This window comes from Mauremys mutica, chromosome 12, assembly GCF_020497125.1.
Source record: "Mauremys mutica isolate MM-2020 ecotype Southern chromosome 12, ASM2049712v1, whole genome shotgun sequence".
NCBI lineage: Eukaryota > Metazoa > Chordata > Testudines > Geoemydidae > Mauremys > Mauremys mutica.
The window spans coordinates 73,562,214-73,584,747 of NC_059083.1; the positions used below are offsets into that span (position 1 = coordinate 73,562,214).

At 42.0% G+C, this 22,534-nt stretch overlaps 2 protein-coding genes across 9 annotated transcripts in view; one reads left to right on the top strand and one right to left on the bottom strand.

Annotated features, from left to right (window-relative positions):
- C12H17orf67 (chromosome 12 C17orf67 homolog) lies at positions 1-11,519 on the bottom strand. 8 transcript variants are annotated; one of them, XM_044983159.1, is made up of 6 exons: positions 11,422-11,519; positions 8,684-8,759; positions 8,509-8,605; positions 7,661-7,761; positions 2,014-2,156; positions 1-448 (listed from the first exon to the last, which is right to left on the bottom strand). In XM_044983159.1, exons 3-5 carry the CDS (start codon positions 8,561-8,563, stop codon positions 2,040-2,042), a joined length of 273 nt encoding a protein of 90 aa, XP_044839094.1. In that variant the 5' UTR covers positions 8,564-8,605; positions 8,684-8,759; positions 11,422-11,519; the 3' UTR covers positions 1-448; positions 2,014-2,039. The 8 variants fall into 8 exon arrangements, with proteins under 8 accessions (XP_044839094.1, XP_044839098.1, XP_044839092.1 ...); XM_044983163.1 differs by lacking the exon at positions 11,422-11,519 and adding an exon at positions 10,215-10,867 and having other exon boundaries at positions 8,509-8,585; XM_044983157.1 differs by lacking the exon at positions 11,422-11,519 and adding an exon at positions 10,215-10,867.
- DGKE (diacylglycerol kinase epsilon) overlaps positions 11,442-22,534 on the top strand; it is a 27,969-nt gene continuing 16,876 nt past the window's right edge. Inside the window, exons 1-3 of the mRNA XM_044983155.1 lie at positions 11,442-12,457; positions 18,631-18,790; positions 21,812-21,931. Of these exons, the coding sequence (XP_044839090.1) occupies positions 12,000-12,457; positions 18,631-18,790; positions 21,812-21,931 (738 nt within the window). The 5' untranslated portion in view covers positions 11,442-11,999. The remainder of the gene's footprint in view (positions 12,458-18,630; positions 18,791-21,811; positions 21,932-22,534) is intronic.

Consider the following 22,534-nt stretch of genomic DNA (forward strand, 5'->3'; position numbering starts at 1 on the left):
CACTACAATATTATAAAAACTGCACAAATTCTATAATCCAAAACCCCAAAGGGTGGCAGCCTCATCATGTTTTTATTTTCCATTTGTATTTATTCCTTTCTCTTAAAGCCTCCTCCTGCTTCAATATATACTAAGATAGTGCCCCAAATAAACATGTTCTAAGACAAGTTGGTGACTTATTCTGCCCCATTCCTAAAATCTTAGGAGAAGCCCTAGATTCATGCAAACCATTCGCTTACCGATGGGTTGAAAAATTATGGTGATCTACATGAGTCAATGAAATTGTTTTAAATATGTATGATTACAAAAGAAAGCCTTGCTACATGCTAAGCTTGCTCAATATTCCAAAGGCATTCAGCTTGATAGTTAGTACATAGCAGATGCTGATGAACCTCGTCCTGTTTAACATAATCATAGACCGTTTCCTCTTAAACGCGCCTGGAGAGATCTGGAAAAGGAGTGGGGAAATATTGTTAAAACACAGAAAGACGTGTTGACAGTATTAAGAACTTACATAGCGCTTCACATCTTCTAAGGGATGGACAAACAGTAATCTTCACAATACCCCCACACTGGGAGCAAGGGTAAAATTGGGCCAGATGCTACATTTTTTGGATGCTCCCATCTTAGGTCCCAGAAGCTAAGCTTTTGGGGTTTGTTTTTTTAAAGGGCCAGATCTTCCACTTTTGTAAGTCGGTGTTTTTCCACTGAAGCTCCAGATTTTCAAAGGTATTTAGGCACCTACAGATGCATATGTCCAGCAGCCTAGTGAGATTTTATGGGTTAGGTGGCTAACTCCCACTGAACTCAGCAAGAGTTAGGCACTTTTGAAAATCCCACTAGGTGCTTTTTTAGGCACCTAAATACCTTTGAAAATCTGATCCTAAGGCTATGTCTACACTACAGCCTATGTCGGCATAACTTATGTCACTCATGGGTGTGAATAAACCACCCCCTGAGCAACGTAAGTTACACCGACATAAGCGCTCATGTCGGCGGGAGAGCACAACTGCTATGAAACTATGGGTAGCTGAGACACCACAGAACAAGCCCAACTCTTTGCAGGATCCAGGCATATGAAGCAGAATCTCAGATATCACCACGTGCTTGTTGTTAAATGTTGCCTTTTTAATGATGACCACTGTGAGTGTCATACTGTCACAACCCAGGTGCCTAGTACTGTGCAAATAATCACAAGGTCTAAACGGATGAGCAGGACAAGGAGTGAAGGGAGGTCAGGAGCTGTATTAATGAGTGCTGCTAGGCAGTCACCAACTTACTCCCAGGTAGTAGGGGATTATGTAGTCAAGTACTTTATTAGCATGATAAGAATCAGGCATAAACTCCTGTTTCCTCAGGCATGCCCACTGTCCACCTGTCCCTTCTCCTTTTTGTACCCTGTGCATTTGCAAGGAAGAGAGCAGGTGCACAGAGAACATGAGACTGACTATAGCTCAGCATAGAGTTGTATGAATAGTGAATAACCTTATTTACGCCCATGTCTTGTCTCCACTAACACTTGCTGCAGAATGCAACAGCCATACACAGTCTGCTGCTCCCTGCACCAAGATCTGTATGATCAAGTGAACTGAAGTCCGTACAATTCTGTGCTGTAAGGCAGCAGAGTAGTTGTGGTGTCCAGAAGATTTTAAGTGTATGCTTGATTATTTCAGCTTTAACTTGCACCCTGGATAGTAACCATTGAATAATTTACCGAGGCTTGTGGAGGATTCTCCATCACTGACCATTTTTAAATCCAGATAGGATGTTTTTCTAAATGATTTGCTCTAAAAAATATTTTGGGAAAGTTCTCTGGCCTGTGCAATACAGGAGGTCAGACCAGATAATCACAGTGGTCCCCTCTGGTCTGAGAATCTATGAAAAAATAACATTCTGTGCCAAATTCTCTGCAGGTGTGAATTGACATAACTCATTGACTTCAGTATATACCAGCAGAGAATTCGGCCCTTTATTTTGAAGGAACTATGATGCTTCACAAAGGAGAACACATACCAGTAACTGGGGGAAAAACAAACCCTTTAGACTGGATGAACTAAATTCCTGTTGCAATGTGGGTAGCAGTGTGGATTTAACCAATGCTCAAGGAATTGTTCTTCTGATCTCTGCTCCAAGCGCTGGAGGTAAAGCATGTGTTCCTGTTTTGAGGAAAGAAAACAGCGTTAAACTTGTGTATTCACTCAATTCTGGTGTAAGCCCATTGAATTCAGTGGGATTTCACACCTTACAAAGGGTTCTGAATTTAACCCAGAGAGTTAAGCTATGTCACCTTGAAAATAGCCTGCAAATCAGGCTGATCAAATCTCACCATTGTTACTGAATTCCATCAATACTCCTGCTAGTGTTTGCTACATTATGGACCATGTTTTTACAGGCAGACATTTGCATTAGTGCTAAGAGATAAATTAGCATGGACACTACGTGTTTTTTTTAAATACACACACTACAGCTTCTGCTGGCCCAGAGGGTGGACATGGATTTTTGCAGGAACATCTACAGCAGTTTAAAACCATGGAATGATTCTGGATCACTGAGTAGTTCTAAAGGGGATTCTGGTAAATACCAGTCATTCACTGATCTTCCTTACGAGATCGATAAAATTCTATGTTTTTTCCATGTAAGTAAATCGAATGTATTGGTATGATACTCCCTGACCCTTTAAAAGGGTTTTAGTTCACAAGTATAATCAGCTGTCCTGCAAACATTAATAATTCTCTCTCTTTCTGTTTTCATGTACATTTGAACATTACCATCATACCAACATATATCATGCTGACCTTTTACGTTTCACGTTCTCCACTATCACCTGTTGTAACCCCATCCGGATATGGATCACCTAGCTAACAGAGAAACGCCTACCCATCTTCAGTTTCACTTCTTCCCCATCCTGGGTGATTTTTGAGGTCTGATATCTCACAACCCATCAGGGCTAGAAAGAATTGCCATATATCCCAGGTTTTCAGTGGTGTACTACGACTTGTGGTGGTCAATGAGATGTAATTCTTTGGGGTGGGCACTGGTCCCTTGGATGTGTTCAGTATCCTGGGCTAGTTTATCCCTGAAGAGAAAGGTAGTTTGCAGTATCCCTTCCCATCTAAAAACTCCCAAGGTCTATTATGTGTGATGCTTTCCCAAAGTTATCTGATTCTGTTTCTTCCCCAGTTTTATGCTTATAAACTCTGTTCACACTGAAATCCCAATTTGTTTTCTGAATGACCTTACTCTCTATATATACTGTATATGTACAGTAGCAATGAATTGCTCACTTCCTTATTTGACAAAAGCACCATCTGTTATGTCATCAATAATTAGCACAAATCTAATAGTGGTATTTAGACTGTGCTCCCTCAGCCAGCCGGCTGGCCTTTCTAGAGAGATATATGCTCCAAAACATTGTTTGACTCAAAGTACTTGGCATGTCCCTTTAAGCATATTATGATATAGGCTACTTATCAGTTCTGGTGGTGTTAGTCCTCTGTTTGAACTGAACATTATACCTTAAACCTAGGGCACCAGATTCAGGATGCAAGAGAGATGAGGTAATCATCCGAATACACTGGCTGAGATTTTTAAAGCTGCCTACTGGGTTTTCATGCTTCAGTAGGTATCCAAATCCCTTATGCAGAATGGAAACTCAGCCAACGGCATTATAAGTGGAGAAAGTAGGACCACAGAAGTAAAAAAAATAATTCAGGCCTGGTCCAGCATCCTTAAAGTTAATAAGAGTTTTGTCATTGACCTCAATGGGCGCAGGCCCTAAATAAGTAAAGGCAGAGGTGAAATGAGTCACATGGCAATAATCACAGGCACTACCAAAGTCCATTTCAGAAATAGGAGGCTTTTAAAACTACCTTTGGAATTTACTTGCAACTGTCTTGGGAAAAAAATATTAGCCAGCAATATCTGTTGTACTTTCTGCCAAAGTGGAGACTTCCTCAATCCGCTGATTCACTAAAGAACTAATTTATTTATTCCACTCCCATTCCTGCGGAATCTGATCTCCGAGGGCCCAATACATCTCCTGCTGAAGTTAATTAGAAGCCTCCCAGTCGACTTCATTGGGAGCAGGAGCAGACCCCCTCGTTTTTAGTAGTTCCCCAAAACAAAATCTAGCTATGCCCAGTGCATTTTCACCATTCAGAAATGAAAACCCTCAGCAACCATTAGATCCCTCCAGAGGCAGGCAGCCGAGAAATGGGTTCCTTTCACAGCTGAATGTACTACTCTACAGCCACAACTTCAATCAATTTGATGTGAGATACAAAGGCAGTATCTCGCCGGCGGAGGAGCTACTAGTTTCTGTTATGAAATTTTAAATAAAAGGTGTTTGAAAAAGATAGGTTTCGCACAAAATGAAATATGTGTGATTGTTCCCCACCTAAAGCCTTCTACACTGGCTATAGTCATTGCGTCAGAACATGTTTTCTCACCAGGGGTTCTTAAATTTCATTGCACCACGACCTCCTTCTGATAACAAAAATTAATGCACGACCCCAGGACGGGGGACCAAAGCCTGAGCCTGCCTGAGCCCCAGGGACGGCTCCAGACCCAGCACGCCAAGCCGCGGGGGGTGCTCTGCCGGCGCCGCGAGGGCAACAGGCAGGCTGCCTTCCGCGGCTTGCCTGCGGAGGGTCCGCTGGTCCCACGGCTTCGGTGGACCTCCTGCTGGTGTGCCTGCAGAGGGTCCGCTGGTCCCGCGGCTGCGGGAGGTCCGCCGAAGCCGCAGGACCAGCGGACCCTCCGCAGGCAAACCTGCCGTGCTTGGGGCGGCAAAATCCCTAGAGCCGCCCCTGCTGAGCCCCACTGCCCCAGTGGGGAGGGGGAACCAAAGCCCAAGGGCTTCAGCCCCGGCTTGGGGTTCTGTAGCCTAAGTCCGGCCAGCCAGGGCTGAAGGCTCAGCCTTTGGCCCTGGATTGGGGGGCCTGGTCTTTGGCTTCAGCCCTGGGCAGTGGGGTTCGGGCTTTGGCTCCGGGCTCCAGCAAGTCTATGCCAGCCCTGAGAGTCCCATTAAAACAGGGTCACAACACACTTTGGGGTCCCTATGCACAGTCTGAGAACCAAATCCAATGCTTTTTCCCAGTAGTAGTAGACAACACCTCAGGTCCTCTGCTTCCCCATTCCTCAATTGTCCCAACAGTTTCATGTAGGGTGGTAAAATATTTGCCTAGCTTTGATACTAACTCATATGTTCTCAGAGTGGTGAGGAGGGAATACAGAGACACCTGTCATTGGCTGCAATTTTTTTTTTTGTTGGTTAGTTGTGGTGGTGGTAAGGGGGAAGGGCTTATGTAAAAAAGAAAAAACTGCTGACAGGTTGAACGATAGCTGTCATTTAAACTAGGCACATTAAACGCCTCTCCTTAGGGAATGTAGTTATAATGGAAATGGCCAATAAACCTTCCCTTTAGCACCCTAAGTAAAATGCACTAATGAAATCAGCTATCTCATCGAATCCTGGCTGCTTTGGGAGTCAGACGAAGTACAGACCTTTTCCTAAGAGTCTGTATTAAAGGTAAAATCCTTCCTATTTAATTTGCACTAGGTTTGATCGTCCATCAACTTTTAAACCGGCTGTATTTTCTCATTAGCACACATGCTCTGCAAAGGGATGGTTGATTAATTGCTCTTCAAAGCTTAGCACAAAGGACTGTAGAGAGACAAGGTGGGTGAGGTTAATAGCGTTTATTGGACCAACTTCTGTTGGTGAGAGACATGAGCTATTGAGTTTACACAGAGTTCTTCTTCAGCCCTGACTGAGCATGAGCTGGCTTAATACATGTACCATTTACTTAAATTAACAGAGGTAGTTTAGCAAGTGTGTTAATCCCAATGTAACTTTCACCTGGGTGCAAAGAACCACTTAAACTCTGTGGTCAGACTGTGCAAGAGGCTGCTGGAGATACACTATTTTCATCAAAAATCAAAGATGGGGAGAGTTCAATGAAACGTTGCCATTTTCTGTGGGAAAGATGGTTTCGTCTAAAACCCAATGTTTCATTAAAAGAAAAAGCTTCAACAGAAAAATTTCAACCAGCCCTAATGGTGTGGAAAGTTGCACTGGGGAGAGGGCAAGGCCAGACCAGCAGTGAACAGAGATCCACTGCTGTGTGGCTCCTGTAGCCTTAAAACCCCTCTGCCAGTGAAGACAAGAGGCTGCGGTCATTATTCTTGCTCATTACTGGGACTTGCTGTGAAGGCTGTGTGAATTTCACCTGCCTGGATCACAAGTTTTATGTAACATGCTGTTGTGCAGGAATTTATCCAATCCATTTTTTTCTGATCTATTCTATTACATTTAATAGCCATCATGGTGTTGCTGCATATCATTTTAGGTGGAACCTGGGTTCCTGCTAATGTCCTGCCCCTGAATGAGGCAGCTTTGACCGTACTTTGAAACCAGTATAATCCTGGATGTTGAGGTCAGCTGGGGAGCCCATGGCCAGTGGTTTTTGCTGCATTTTGCCATGTAGGGTACGGCTCCCATTGTCTCAGGTCGGTGGGGCACTCTGATGTTGAAAGAGTCATTGTGTCAGGGTTGATGTGGTGATGCCAATGTGGTGGACAACGAGGAGACTGTGTAAGTGGGCAGAGTTGTAAATTCAGCTCTCCCTGGCTGCCAGATGGGTTATTCCTGGCTAGTACGCACTAACCAGGGGATAGAGGGAACTACCACCCTTCCCCAACCGCATGCTCTGTACACACTGGGCTCAAGTCTGCAAGGTGCTGAGCACCCTCAGCTCCCACTGACATGAGGTGTACTCAGCACCTTCTCAGATTGAGCCCATTATGCTCATCGTCTGTGCACGGTCTATTGTCCGCTTTCTGGCTTCTGTGGCTTTTAGCCTCTTTACAACCATATAATTTTAACACCGTATATTTACTTTGGAGAGAAATGTGCAGTAATTTTTAAATGCTGTAAGTAGCTTTTGAGAAGTCTGGGGCTGTATCACACATCCTGTCAAAAGCAATTAAAACAGAAGGGTCCTCTCTGTCCTTTTTTTAATTTGTCTTTGTATTTTTAATGTGCTTAATAAGTAAATAATAGTAAATATTATGTGAAAAAAATACAGTTACTTTACCCTAACAATTAAAGAAGTGAATACTCTCATAATATATAAACCTATCCCTAGCACATGTAGATAAAATTAATGGATGCAGCTAAATGGATTTTAAAGTCAGTTCTGAGCTACCTAAATCTCCACACTGACCACTGACACCTGCATCCCTCTGCCAGCGTTCAGTGCAAAATGTAAAGCAAGCAATCTACCTTTTGTACTGCAGAGTTTAATTTTTCAGAAATAACGTGATGAACTAAACATTTGTACAGATGAGAGGCTATCTTTTGATCAATAATTGATTCTACACTTTAAAATGATGACCGACGTTGATTATAGATTACCCCCACACTTCACAGGTATGTACAGTCCCGAGATATGTTCATAATTCAGAGAATGCTATCCAACAGTAGTTTAAAGAGTGAAAAGGGGCTTACAAAATATTTCACTCCATTGTTTAAAAGAGTCGAGTTTGCAACCAGATACACTGATTGAGTAGAATCCTATCTAAGCAAATACAACATTAAGCACAAAATACAATGAACTGTTTTAGTTTATTCGTTTTTAAAAGAAAAATTAAAAATCACCCTCATTGGCTCATCAGGGAAACCAGCTTTTCTTGGTCTATCTTCACGACGGGTTCTCAGAATCTGTTTAGCTTCTTTTTCAGTCAAAATTGGTGAAGTATCTAAAGGAGGAGGGAGGAAGAAATAAAGTATGAAATTAACACAAAGTTAATATTTTATCTTTCAGGTCCATGGTGAAATGTTTTCAGGTCTGATTTTTGTCAATACACAGAGTGTTCTTTCATTACAGCCCCTTCCCAGGGGATATTGCATTCCAGAAGAGATGAGTGGAATTTTAAACCATTTTTATAATATACTTGTGTTTTTTATAAGCTAGTGCTACTAACAATATCCAAAACCTACTCAGAACACCATATTATTACAGTTCCTTCCCAAAATTAGAAAAATATAACTGCACCTACTTATTTAATATTTGTATTAATCCTGCCAGTTTTTTGTTAAATGCATTTCTATGTTGCACTATTTTTAGGGCTATTTTTCAAACCAAAGCTAACTAGTCTGACTTTTGTTGAAATAAGTATTAAGACAAAGAAATTGCATTAAATGGTGAAATAGTCAAGGACATCAAACATGTAGATTTATAAATGAAAACATCTTTCTTTTTAATCTATAAATTACTCCAAGGTTGTGAAACAGAGATAAAAATGCTTAGTATGGTAGTATGATTGTTAAAAATAAAATTACTGGAAGGCTGCAGTCTAACATGATATTTAATATCATTATACTGTAACAGGTTAAAAAAAAGCAAATATTAAGATATTTAAGTACAAGATTAAAACACTAATATTATTATCATATGCACTCCAGCTCTATGAACATTAGCCAATTTGTTTGATATGAACTCCTACCTGTAAAAATAGTCAGGATGACCAAAATGAAGATAAACACAAGTAACTTCTTCATTTTGATTCTGCTTTCTCTCAGCCTGTTCCAAAATGAAAAACACTGACTGAGGTATTAGCCTATTTGAAGCAGCTACGTCAGTCACAGATGTTTGTCTATGCTTTGACTAATTTGACTTACAGTATGATTTGGACTTTGAAGACATCTGGGTCTAAGTTTTGAATATGGCTATTATCAGCTTAAACAGTCTCTGTTCCTGACCAAAAGAAAATAGAAAAGCTTACTATTCCACTGCAGGTTTCCAAGTTATACTAGATATTTTAACTCTGTGAAGATAAAACACATTGCATTACACTCAGCATGGCAAGGTATGGTTTTAATAGTGTGATTCAAGAGAAATAATAATTAAAAAAAAAACAAACCTAGACTCTTGAGCCTTAATTTGGCAGGCAGCCAGTGAGGGGCCCGTGTCAAAAGGTGCTGCATATATGACCTTATTCAAGCACAAAGTTGCATCTTAATACGTTGGTTTAACTCTTGAAAAGCTGAACTACCATAGCTAAAGTATGGAGAGTTTATCAAATGGACAGAATGGTGGAAATTAATACTCAGTTAATTCTACTGTTTGCAGGGAAAGTCAGAAATGGACAAGATTGTAAATATCCTTGCTAGTAAACATAAAGTGATGGGAAGAGGACATGTCTGGCAGATGTATAGAGAATAACCAGATTTCTAAAAGAATTAGCTTACAGGTTTCTGCCTTTTTAAAAACCGAATTTTGTACTTCCCCCGAAGCGCAGTGTGGCAGACATTCTGAACCATCCACACAACACCCAGTAGTTTTTAGGATAAGAAATAACTTTTCCTATGAAACTCCAGTGGGTGGAATGTAGTCAGAAAGCAACAACTCAGTTTAGAGCTCAGGTAGGACTGCAATGATTAGCACCCGCTCCGGAAGGAAGAGTACCACCAACTGGATCACCACCACCATGCTTCCAGCAGCACCTGGATTTCACTTGGAGAGCTCCCAACCAGGCCCTACACTTCTTAGCTTATAAAATCTGACACTCACAGGCTAGTGTGGTGCAGCTGCCACTGTAAAGGTTGACCCCACTCAAAATAGCCAGTGAAGTGAAGCAGTGAAATCTAGTGAACTAAGCATAGAGCCAGGGCTGCCCAGAAGCGGGGGCAAGTGGTGCAATTTGCCCCGGACCCCGCAGGGGGCCCCCATATTATAGAATATAGTATTCTATAATATTGCAACTTTTTTTTATGGAAGGGGCCCCCAAAATTGCTTTTCCCAAGGCCCCCTGAATCCTCTGGGCAGCCCTGCATACAGCTAGTAGCAAGGAACTCCTGGGTTCCAATCCCAACTCTGTCACAGACCTGTTGGGTGGCTATGCTCAAAAAGGCCAGGAGTTTTCCAAAGTAGCCACTAATTTTGGGTACCTTGATTTTTCAGTGCACAACTTGAGAGACTTACAGCCTAACTTCCAATGGATGAATTACATATTGTTAGAGCCCTACCAAATTCCTGGCCATGAGAAATGCGTCACGTACAGTGAAATCTGGTCTCCCTCGGGGAAATCTGGTCTTTTGTGTGCTTTTACTTTATGCTATACAGATTTCATGGGGGGAGACCAACATTTCCCAAACTGGGGGTTCTCACCCAAGAGGGAGTTGCAGGGGGCTTGCGGTATTGCAACCTTACTTCTTCGCTGCCTTCAGAGCTGGGTGGCCAGAGAGTGGAGGTTGTTGGCTGGGCATCCAGCTCTGGAGGCAGTGCGCCACCAGCAATACCATACCATGCCACCCTTGCTTTGTTCAGGGTCCTGAACTTCTACTATAGCCTAGCCATTAAATTTGCTCTGGAGTTGCTGGACTGCAGTTCTGTGTGAATGGCTGAAAATAAGCCTTTGTTGGGCTCTTGCAAAATCCAACTGGAGCTTAAAAAGGAGAAGCATAAGAATCTTTAATCAGCCAGTACAGTACTTAGGATTCTAGAGATCATGCACTGATATTAATGAGTGAAGCCCTGTGCGTTGTTTTCAAAAAGTGACAGAGCCCTGTGGCAACGTAGGACTGGATTCTGCCTTCAAATGATAAAAATCTGCGGTGACTCTGCTACGCTCGGCACAGTTACTGCTGAATCACACCCGCGATGCCCAGAGCAGAATCTGCCCTTGTGTCTTTAGATGGATGGATGTTCGTGGTGGGGTCTCACCTCTGTGCCTGAGGGGCCCTTTACTTTGTTCGCAGACCATTCATTTGCAGTGCCTGAACCAGAGGGGCCTTTGCTTTGCCCCTGCCCTGCCCTGCCTATGGGTCCTCAAGCAGGGCTGCCCTGCCTGCTTCCCCTCCTCTCTGCTGGGCCCCTCCGCCCCTCCAGCCGCCTCTCCCCTGCCCCCCCCCCGCCTCTCTCTCTCTCTCTCTCTCTCTCTCTCCTCCTTTCAAGGCCATTTCCGGTTGCCGGCCCGTCTCCTAGCTACCGCCATCAGCAGCCACCGCCCCCCATGGGGCCTCGTCTCGGCTCTTTCCGCTTCCGCAGCTTCCCCGGCTCATCCCCGGCCCCGCTGCTGCTACGGGCCCTCCCCCCTCCCGTCCAGGGCCGCGGCCGGAGACTCCTCCTGCTGCCTCCCCTCCCGCCCACGGGTGAGACCCTCCCCGCGGGGGGACCCCGGGGCGCGAGCAGGGCCGGGGGGAGCTGGTGGGGCGAGGGAGGGGAGCGCCCAGGGCTGGGGAGGGAGGAGATTATAACAAGGTAGGTACCTAATCCTCCCCCCCCCCAAGGTCACCGTCCCTGGGGGGAGGGGTAATTACCCTAGGCGGTGGGGGAAGGGAAAGAGAAGAGCGCGGGGGGGGGGCGTGGAGAGAAAGAGGTTGTTGTATTGGGGGGGAGGGGGGGGTCAGTATAATACCTGGGCTTTCACGGCAAGGGGAATTAAAGCTAGACTTGATGGAAACCGAGGCTGGGTGGAGTAAATAGTTGAAAAGGGTGGGGTGCCAGATGTTAGACCAGTTCTTGGCCGGGGCTACTACCTGAATTAAGAAGAGGGGAGGTTAATTATCATATCCCCTTTTGTGGCGTGGGGGGAAGGGAGTTATTGGAAGAATAAGGCTATTTATATCTGGAAAAGTGAGGCTGATCATTTGTCGGAGCAGGTGTCTCACAAGAAGGGTGCGTTCTGATAGTAATTGGTATATCGGGCTGGAAGGGGAAAGAGAGTGTTTCAGGATAATACCAGGGTGGAAAGAAAAGCAGAGGTTAATTAGCATGATAACAAGTGTAGGGTATCCAGTCTGATGAGTTGTGAGTCAGGCTTCAGGGGGGGGAAAGGGAGTATAATAATAATAGGGGAAAAGTTAAAGCATACAATAAAGGATGGTTCCTAAACCCGCCAACAGTATCCCTGAATTGGGGAGTGAGCCCCAAGTTAGCCCTACTTGTCTTGTTTAATTTGACCATTTAGACAGGGAAAGCTAAAATCCATAAGGGATGGAAGGGGAGGAAAACAGCGGTCCTCCCTTCTCAGGAGTGTTTGCGGACTGCAGTTTGGCCTTTTGGACTCTGTGCTCAGTGATCCTGCCAGTAGTGATCACCTTGTGGTGCAGCTTCCAGCGATCCCGGAGGCAGGTGCTGAGGCGAGACATCTTCCGCAAGAGCAAGCACGACTGGCACTACACAGATCTCTTTGGCCAGCCCACCTATTGCTGTGTGTGTGCCCAACACATTCTTCAGGGAGCTTTTTGCAGCTGCTGTGGGCTGTGCGTCCACGAAGGGTGTCTCAAGAAGGCCGACCATCATTTCCTCTGCAAGGAGATTATGATGAGGAGTGATGGTGAACCCCACACCTCTATGGCACATCACTGGATCAGAGGCAACGTCCCACTGTGCAGCTATTGTGTCGTATGCAAGCAGCAGTGTGGCACCCAGCCCAAGCTCTGTGACTACAGGTACAGCAGAGGAATGTGCTTGCATATGTAGAAAGTACAGTATCATGTCATTATTGTAATTGCTGTGGCAATATTTGGTCACCTTACTGCTAAATGAAATGCTAGAATAGTTCAAGCAAGTTGTCCAGCATGAAGCTGTGTTAGAATTTCTCACAGGGCCTATCATCAGTGAGACTGCTTATGATAAGGTGCTATTCAGCGTGAGTAAGGTGGGAGAATGGAGTCATAAGTTAGGGGTAAAGCATAGCACACGGTCACCTATTTTATTATTATTGGTATTACTGCAGCACCTAAGGCCCCCAATCAAGAATTAAGGCTGTATTTTGATAGATGTTGTACAGGCATGTAGTAAGACAGTCCCTGCCCCAGAGAGCTTACAATGTATGGCCTGCTCCTGCAAAAATTCATAATTTGTTCAACTTTACACACTGTGAGTAGTCCCACTGACTTAAAGAGAACTACTCACAGTGCATGAAGTTAAGTAGGTGCAGAAATCTTCACAGGATTGAGGCCTGGACTTATGACAAAACAATATATAAATTAAACAAGTATAGGTGCAAATGGTGTTCAATCCTCCTAAGACTATATTGCAGAGGTCAGCAACCTCTGGCACGCAGCTCTCCAGGGTAAGCACCCTGGCGGGCTGGGCCAGTTTGTTTACCTGCCGCATCTGCAGGTTTGGCCGATCGCGGCTCCCACTGGCCGCGGTTTGCCATCCCAGGCCAATGGGGGCGGCGGAAAGCCGTGACCAGCACATCCCTCGGCCCACGCCGCTTCCCGCGACCCCCATTGGCCAGTGGGAGCCACAATCAGCTGAACCTGCAGACGCAGCAGGTAAACAAACTGGCCCGGCCTGCCATGGTGCTTTCCCTGGCGAGCCACGTGCTAGAGGTTGCCAACCCCTGCTATATTGTAAGCTCTTTGGGGCAGGGACTCTCTTTTTGTTCTGTGTCTGTACAGCATCTAGAACAACGGAGTCCTGATCCATGAGTAGGTTGCCTAGTGCTACAATACTACAAATAATAATAAGCAGAACTCCCCCTGAAAGTTAATGGAGAATTCTTAAAATGTCACCCATTAGCTTATGGTTACTTTATAATATAAATATCTATAATATCAATTCAAAAGTTATCTCCGTACCCTGAAATTAGCTTTTGTTGATTTCAATGGGCTACTTGTAGAGTAAGGTACTAGTCAACATGATGAATGTCATGGAGTTGGTTCTGTAAATATTATCCTCATGGACCAAGTTCTGTTTTCAGTTAATCCACTGTAACTCCATTGACTTCATTGGACATACTCTGCATTTACATCACTGGAACTGAGACAAAAACTTGGCCTCTTATATTTACATCCCTCATTCTATAGGATAAGTTTCTAAAGTGAAATCCTGGCCCCCACCAAAGTCAATAGGAGTTCTGACACTGATTTTATTGGAGTAAGGATTTCACCCCAGTGTCATCTTATGTATGTCTGTGTTCAGGTTTTGTCACATGCATGTTGGTGTAAATTATGCATTGAGGATTTGTGGTCCATTTTGTGGCTGTTTTTTGCAAGGCTCTGTTTTGTTCCTTTGTTTTTTGCTATCATGAACAAAATATTGTGTATTATACTTTGGGATGGACAGGTGCCTGCTGCTTCATATTTACTTACTCAGGTAGTTTTCATGAGGCAAGGTAATTAGAAGAACCACCTTAGGAATCTTTTGCCAGGCTCTGAAGCTGTACAGCAGCATGGACGAATAGTCAATATATCTCTATGTATAAAACTGCTATTCTTCTACTGTCAAACTCTCATTCAGCCTTGGCAATCATATATTTAATACTGGTTGCACTGTTGTGTGATTAATCTGCAGTTTACAACATAAATTGTATCTGTTTCCCATCTTTTCTTCCTGTCTCTTTTCCCTCCCGTTGAATTTTTGTGTTTCTCAAGTTTCATTGTTTCTTCCATGATTTCAGGAAATGTACAGTATTTATTTAAGTTGTCTGCATAGTGCTATAATTGTGCATGGCACTTTGTATAGAGAATGAGGACACAGCATTTTACTCCAAAGGGTTTACAATTTCAGTGACATACACATACTGTGACATGGAGAGATTATAGCAAACAAGAGAGAAGGAGAGAGGGATACACACACAATAAGACTGAGGTTAATTATCTTCCATGGTATGCATAGTATTCTTTTATTTTTCTAAAAATAATTAGTGTGGTGGTAATTAAGGAAATAGTGAGTCATTGTTGAAAGGATGGTAGCAAAAAGTTGAGCTGTAGATTTCAAATGGTCTCAAAATGAACAATAACCTTCAAAAACATATTTTGGCAGTCAGCTTGTATGATAAAGAAAATAGAGTGTTGATCCCAAGCAAAGTATGTACAGATCTGGCATATTTGTTCATTAGTAACTGCACTGTCTGAACTCTTTTAGCGTAAAACCTGCCCTAGCAGCAGATGGATGGATATTCCTGGAGTACCTCCCCTGTCTGTCTAGCTGTATGTCTGGACATTGGAATTGTCTTGCACATTGTCAGCAGCCATGCAGGCTTCACACTGAAAGTTTGGAGGTTCAGTACTTACTCTTAAATTAAATCTACAGCTCAGTTGTATTCTGAATTTTCCTAGGCACCTACTCTTAGATAATCTTTTCAGCAACTGCTGATTGCTAAAAAACCCATGACTGACTTCCCTCTATTGTTCAATTAAATATCTTTGACACAGATGAGAGTAGGTGCATATGACTGTAGAGAAAGTATAATTGTGTCTATAATGTTATAAAGGAATTAATTCTTTCCTCAATTTTACTTGCTACCTATTTTTACCCAGCTCTTATGTGACACCTTGTAAGCAAGTAGAGCTCCAGAAGAGCAAACAACTAACTCATCTGTAAGGATCCTCAAGTGTGTTTGGTTGAGGGCAGGATTCATGGCCAGCAATGAAAAGAAATGGTCACCCATCGGGAATGTCAGTGTCCATGGTTATAAGAGCTGGATTAATGGAGGGACTCCAAAAATAGCTTCCACAGCTGCTTAAATCAGGTTTTTGGATGTGGTGAACCAGGATTAGCCTTCTGCAGAGGATGGCATTAGGTATTATAATATTTCCTCCTATATTGTCTCTCATCAGGACAGCTGTAGGAATAGGTTAAATTGCTGAGCAACTATATGCTGTGGGATTTTGTGCTACAGCTTTGCACAATGCTGTACAACTCTTAGAGTTTAGGATTTAAAGGGATGCTGTCAACTTGGAAAAATGACATTATTTACAAATTTATTATCTTACTAACACTAAATTGTTAAATTAAAAAGCATTTTTGAAATTCAGTTTATTTTTTACTATTTGAAATTTCATTTTTCAGTTAATGAAAATTAATGGAGCTATTTACACTTTCACTTTCAGGTTTTCAATTCGGCAGTGTTTCTGTTGCCAGCTGTTCAAGGGAATATTTATTTGCTTATAGCAACTGTTTCTCTTGGAATTACAAAAAATGTTAATGTTTCCATTGGTTTTAAATTTCGTAAACGCTCATTTTTACAAAATCCTAAATATCTGGCCAAACTTGAGTTGATTTGAAGCAGGTCTGTTTTTCTTAAACCTACAGAGAACTTGTTCAGTTTTGTTTTTGTAATGAGTTATGAATATGTAGTGTGTTTTTTAATATTTAATAGCAAAGTGATTACTATAAGTATACCTGGAGTAATTTTTTAATGAGTGCACACAAAAAATAGTTTTTTTCCTACTTGGTTAAAGATATAAATATCTGCTCTGTTTTTATATGGAAGTAAATATTGTTCCAGGATGCTGTTTTGTCAAGTTGTCCAAAGGTCTGAAACTCTTCTAGTTATCTTTTGATATCTGCTTATTTGAGTCTATTCCCAGTTCCTTGGGAATAAACGTCTTGACTTTCTGTACACACCATGCAGTCAATACTTATGTACCGTATTTCAGCCCAAGACTCAGTGTACAGTGTAGTGTGCTGTCTACATTCACTTTTTTTAATATAGAAGTTAGGCAGTGAGAAGAAAGGAGTGAAGAGTTAACTGATAGCATGTCAGCAGTTTTTCTATATTTGCCTGTTCAATGGTGCTTGCAGTAGCAACAGTAAATGCTAGTTTCAAAAAGTAAGATACAACAGTATAAGTTGTGCTTTCCACCTATTAAATGTTTGTTACTGAAACAGGAATAAATGCCAGAAAAGCCCAGATTCATTTTCCTATGTGGTAACGATCCTCGGTTTTCTCTCCTTTATGTCACTGTGGGTGTGTAAGTCCAATAGAAGGGAGAAGAGAGGGAGTAGTTATTTGATGGGGGGGAAGAAACAACTTCATCTCAAGGCAGGTAGTAAATTATCTACTGACAGTTTATACCAGTTTTGCCTATTTAGGGAATTGCATGTGATGTAATTACTTGGACTTGATTATTATGATGAGCAATGTGATATTGAGAACCTTAAATATACTTGCCTCCTATCTTATATCATTATGAGTGAATATTTGTTTCATAGCCTACAAAGCTCTGTGTTAGAGTTCAAGAATGCATGATTTCTAAACTTCACAGTTTAAGAAAAGTATTTGGTTTTGTAATGTATCATATGGGGACATTAGAAGTGGAAACAACCTACTTGGCCAGCTAGTCCACATCTCTGTCAGTGTGGAACTCTTCCCTACAGTACATTTACTAGTGCTTTGTCCAGTCTAGTTTTAATGTGCCAAGCTACTTTGAGGAGGAGCTGGGTTTTTCTTACTATTCAGTCTGAATTTTTTATTTTCTTAATTTCATCCCACTAATACTCCTTTTGTCTGTCTTGAAGATCAGGTCTAATAAGCTCCAATATATTCGAAGTTGTGGTCACTGCACGTAAAATCCAAGAGTACCCTCTAATAACTCATTTGTCCCGTGGTTCCTCCAAATCTGCTCTGAGTTCTTCTCAGACTTTTTATCAGCTCTGCTGCTCTCTACCAGCTACACATTTTAAAATGAATGGTTGTTTGTGAATTTAAAAATTATGCTATAGTGTGCTGCAGTCTCATGCTGCATCTCCACAATCACCATTATAAACTTTCTCCATCGTTTTCTGGTCTTTCATCTCTCTGTTCGGCCCACTTCTCCTCCCTTCCCCCCCAAAGACCACCCATTAAAATACAAACTTCTCTCTAGTCCTAATCTTGTCAAACTCTCTTGATTATCAGTACAAAAGCTTTTTTTTCTCTTAATTAGCCTCTTAGAGTTGGTAGGACAACTCCCACCTTTTCATGTTCTCTGTATGTGTATATATATCTCCTTACTATATGTTCCATTCTATGCATCCGATGAAGTGGGCTGTAGCCCACGAAAGCTTGTGCCCAAATAAATGTGTTAGTCTCTAAGGTGCCACAAGTACTCCTGTTCTTTTTGTGGGGATAGATTCATCCACTGCTCCCGTCCTTGCTTGGCTTTGTCCTTTGCTTTCTGTCCGTACTATGTTGGCTCTGTTTTGTTTGGTTCCCTGTACTGATGCTAGTGTTCCACAGATGTCAAGGATCTTGGGGCAATAATCAAAAAGAATAAAAAGTAGTTGCCACCTGGTACTTAATTGTTTTAGTTAGATGCCCCATTACAACATTAGAAATATTGTATATAAATCACTCAGATTATGCATTTTAGAAACACAATTTTTTCTAAATCTTTTTTAACACTTAATCTATTTTACGTTGTTTTTTCAGTTGTTCCAGAATATTACTGTAGGGATTCAAAACCAAAAACGTGATTATATATCATTATTTTCTGAAGGATCTTTCCCTACTCTAGGAGAAGCTGTAATGAAGTTTGATTGTACCAGGATTCCCCCAATAATCAGTCTGATGCCTGCTTTCCCCTAGTTTGATTAATAAAAATATATTTTAGACCATGTTTACTCTCTTCTGTTAATTCTCTAAGTAAAGGACAGCTAGTTTTTCTGAATTAGATCCTGCACATTTCTAAGTGTGTAAGTGCTGTTGATAAACTACCATATTTTAAGGCAAGTTCTACAGTATTATTTTGTGATCCCATTGCATAACTTGTGCTGTATTAATATAGGTTACTTTACAAAGTGTTGTTGCATAGCCATATATAAGTAAACTCAACCTTTCAATCCAAACAGTTGGTTAGAAATCAAGTCAAACCACCATTTGGACTCTTTTTGTTTCTATTTTCAGGTGTGTTTGGTGTCAGCACACTGTACACGATGATTGCATGCAGAGTTCTTTAAAGAGTGAGAAGTGTCGTTTTGGAGAATTCAGAAACTTAATTATTCCACCATATTATTTATCTACCATTAATCAGATACGTAAGGATAAAAGGACTGATTATGGAAAGGTAACTTTATCGTTATTTTTATAATACATAATTCTAAATATGAAATAAGTGCAATGACATGGTGGTGGTTATACACTGAATAAGTGTTTGAATACGTAAATGCTCAGTGTGTTGATTTGAATTTATTAGTCATTTTATTAACATCCTGGTTGAGATTGAACAGATTTTTGCATTTAATTATTCTGAGGTGACTCTGAGGCTATAATACTTTGCTTTCTTAAACATCATCTTAACCACATCTGTTTAAATCTCATAATCATCTGTAGACAAAAATTCCAAAAGTAATTAATGCTCAATTCCCTGTTATATGTTAGAGAATATTCATTAAATCTTTAGCAAAATCTATAAACAGAGCTGTTTAAAAGAAAAACGTTTCCATGCTCCAAGCCACTACTGTAGATATTGGAGAGAAATCCTATTAAGTCTTTTTTTAAGGGATACCTGATAAGAATAAGCCTGTTAAAGAATAAACTTCCATTGTACCCAAAAATTAAATACTGTGAAAACGAACTGACTCTTCAAAAAGGTACAGCTGTCAAATAAAAATATTTTCTGTGTACCAAAATAGAGCGTAGTGCATAGTGTCAACACTCGCAGTACTACCACGAGTTTCGTGATTGGGGGACTGTACCCTGGAAATTAATGACTCAAAGGATTTAGGGATCATAGTGAGCAAGCAACTCAACTCAACATATTCTCCCCAGAGCGATGCTGTGGCAAAAGGGCTAATGGGATCCTTGTGTGTATAAATGGGAGTAGTGAATAAAAGAGAGGCAAGGTGAATTTATTTCTGCATATGCCATCAGTGAGGCTGATACGAGAACACTATGTACAGTTCCAGTGTTTACGGTTTCAAAAGGATGTTGGCAGAAACTGGAGAAAGTGCAGAATAGAGCTGCAAAAAATGATTCAAGGGCTGAAGTAAATGCCTGACAGTGAGAGTTTTAAAGAGCTTAAACTAAACAGAGTAACAAAAAGAAGATAGGAAGTAACTTGACTAGTGTATAAGTGCATTACAAGGAGAAAATACCTGTACAAAAGGGCTATTTAATCTTGTGGAGAAAGGCAGAACAAAAACTGGTGTCTGGAAGCTGTGCCAGACAAAAATGTGTGCCTAATTTTTACTTTGAATTTAACAGTGAGAGCGATTTAATCATTGGAGCAAACTGCCAAGGAAAGTGGTGGATTCTCCATCTCTTGATGCCTTCAGATCAAAACTGGATGCCATTCTGGAAGATAGGAATCAGTCAAATAGAAGTTAATGGGCTGGTTACAGGACTAACTGGGTGAAATGTAGTGGCCTATGACATACAGGAGATTAAACTAGATGTTCTAATGGTCCCTTCTGGCCTTAAAATCTATGAATGATTTCAGACCAACTTTAGGGGGATCTTGTGATAATACTCAAGCTGCTCAGAAATTTTACCTGAGGTGCCTGCACTTCCCCTTTCAGCCTTTATAGGCTACTGTGCTGTTTATGCCACAGGCAGCCAACCCTGTATGCTCTGAGCAGGGCAGATTCCAGGACAGCAGAGCCAGCCCTGCTCCAAGCTTAGTAGTCTTAGGGTATGGCTACACTGGTGAGTTGCAGCGCTGGAAAGCCTCCACCAGCGCTGCAATTAGTAAGTGGCCACACCTGCAGGGCACTTCCAGCGCTGCAACTCCCTGGCTGCAGCGCTGGCCGTACACCTCACTCAGCATGGGGAATAAGGATTCCAGCGCTGGTCATCAAGTGTGGCCACACACCAGCGCTGTGATTGGCCTCCAGGGTATAAGGATGTATCCCAGAATGCTTTTATAAATTACTCTCTTTGTTTTGTTATGCAGCCTCTCTTTGTTTTGTTATGAACGAGCTCCGATCGGAGCTCCGTTGCTTATCTAAAAAACAAACAGAGCTCCTGTTTGCTGTGATCATCTGTACCTGGCTGTAAACAATCAAATGAGATTGCAGGCAGGGAGTGAATGAAACAGCGGGGAGTCGTGTTGGCTGCAGGCTGTTTGCAATTAAGAGTTAAGACTAAGGGGTCGGAAACATGTTCTGATTTTTTCAATGCAGGAAGCTAAACACACAGTGTTGGCTCCAAAAATCCCCTCTCTCTTTCCCCCCGCTCCCTGTCACACTAGACCCCACTCCACCCCCCTCTTTTGAAAAGCACGTTGCGGCCACTTGAACGGTCACTTGAATGCTGGGATAGCTGCCCATAATGCATCACTCCCAACAGCGCTGCAAATACTGCAAATGTGGCCACACACCAGCGCTGGTAGCTATGAGTGTGGCCACACACCAGCGCTGGCCCTGCACAGCTGGATGACCAGCGCTGCAAACTACCAGCGCTGCAAACCGTAAGTGTAGCCATACCCTTAGCCTTGCTATTCCCATGGGCCCAGCGCAGGAAAGGAGAGTTATTGGATGTAGGAGCACAGAACAAACTTCCTCCCTGCAGGTTGAAGACATGGGGCAGCTGCTGGATCTTTCCAGAGGAGAAGTTGGGGAAGTGGGGGCTTACAGATTGGCAGGGGCTCGGGAGGAGAGCAGGCTATGGGAGCATGCTGGGGAATTGGGATGGCTGCAGGAAGGTGTCAGTAGGCAGCCTGGAGGACTGGGCAGCGAAGGTGAGGGGAAAGGGAGTTGGGGCCTGCATTACTGTGTATGATTCAGGGTTGAATTTTCAACCTGTAATTCTCACATGCAAATTAGGGTATTCACAGGGGAGGTCAATCAGAAGACACACAAAAATGAAATGACTTTTAGTAGCTGTATTTTGACACTTCCAACTAAATCTTCATTGACTGGGAACACTACTGGTTGAAATAAGTTGTAAAACTTATCACTTATTTGCAAAGGTTGCCTGTTTCTGTACTCACTATGAATAGGGAATTAGCAGCTTTTTATTTAAAATTATGGAGTAATTCATTTTTCCTGTCTTTGTGTGAATGAAGAATGAAGTTGGAATTCAAAGCCTCTCATTCCTTTCAGGCTTGTCACATTTGTGTACATAAGGAATTTTTTTCTTTCTGCAGTTGGCATCCTCCTATGGTAAACACTGGACCCCAATAATAATCCTGGCTAATACTCGTAGTGGAAACAACATGGGCGAAACATTATTGGGAGAGCTTAAGATTCTCTTAAACCCAGTTCAGGTAATTGTGGGGAAAAGCCATAACTATGTAATAAACTATAGACTCAATTAAGATCACCAGCATTTTGCTTATATATGGACTACAGGATCTTTTTAAGCAGTTTGATACAAATCTCCAGCTAAGGAAACAGATTGGTGCAGTTCTCATTTGAAGAAAAAGGGACACAAGGATTTTAGCACGGATCTGCAAAGGCAACTTAAGGAAGGAATTTTTTTTTTAATTTTTTTTTTTACACAATGAGTTTGAAAAGGAGCTAGGTGTCACCAAGATTTATAGAAGTTGAACTTGCAATAATCCCCTCACTGCTTTTATTTTCCATAAGTCTCCTATTCATTCAGGAAGGTATGAGGCTTTTAAGATAGGGAACAATTTAAAAAACTGTTTAAATCATAAGTAAAATCATAACTCTTATTTTTTTCTTTTCACTACATGATGCGTTGTGCGACACCATCACAAGGTCACTCTATCTGGTGCAACAGTCCTTAGTAGACTGTATGGGTTTGATATGATTCTTTTGAAACTTTTTCAATCCTAACTTTACTTGTGAAGATGGCAATACATCTGGCTCTTTTCCTGTGTTGCTGTCTGTGTTGCCATTGTCCC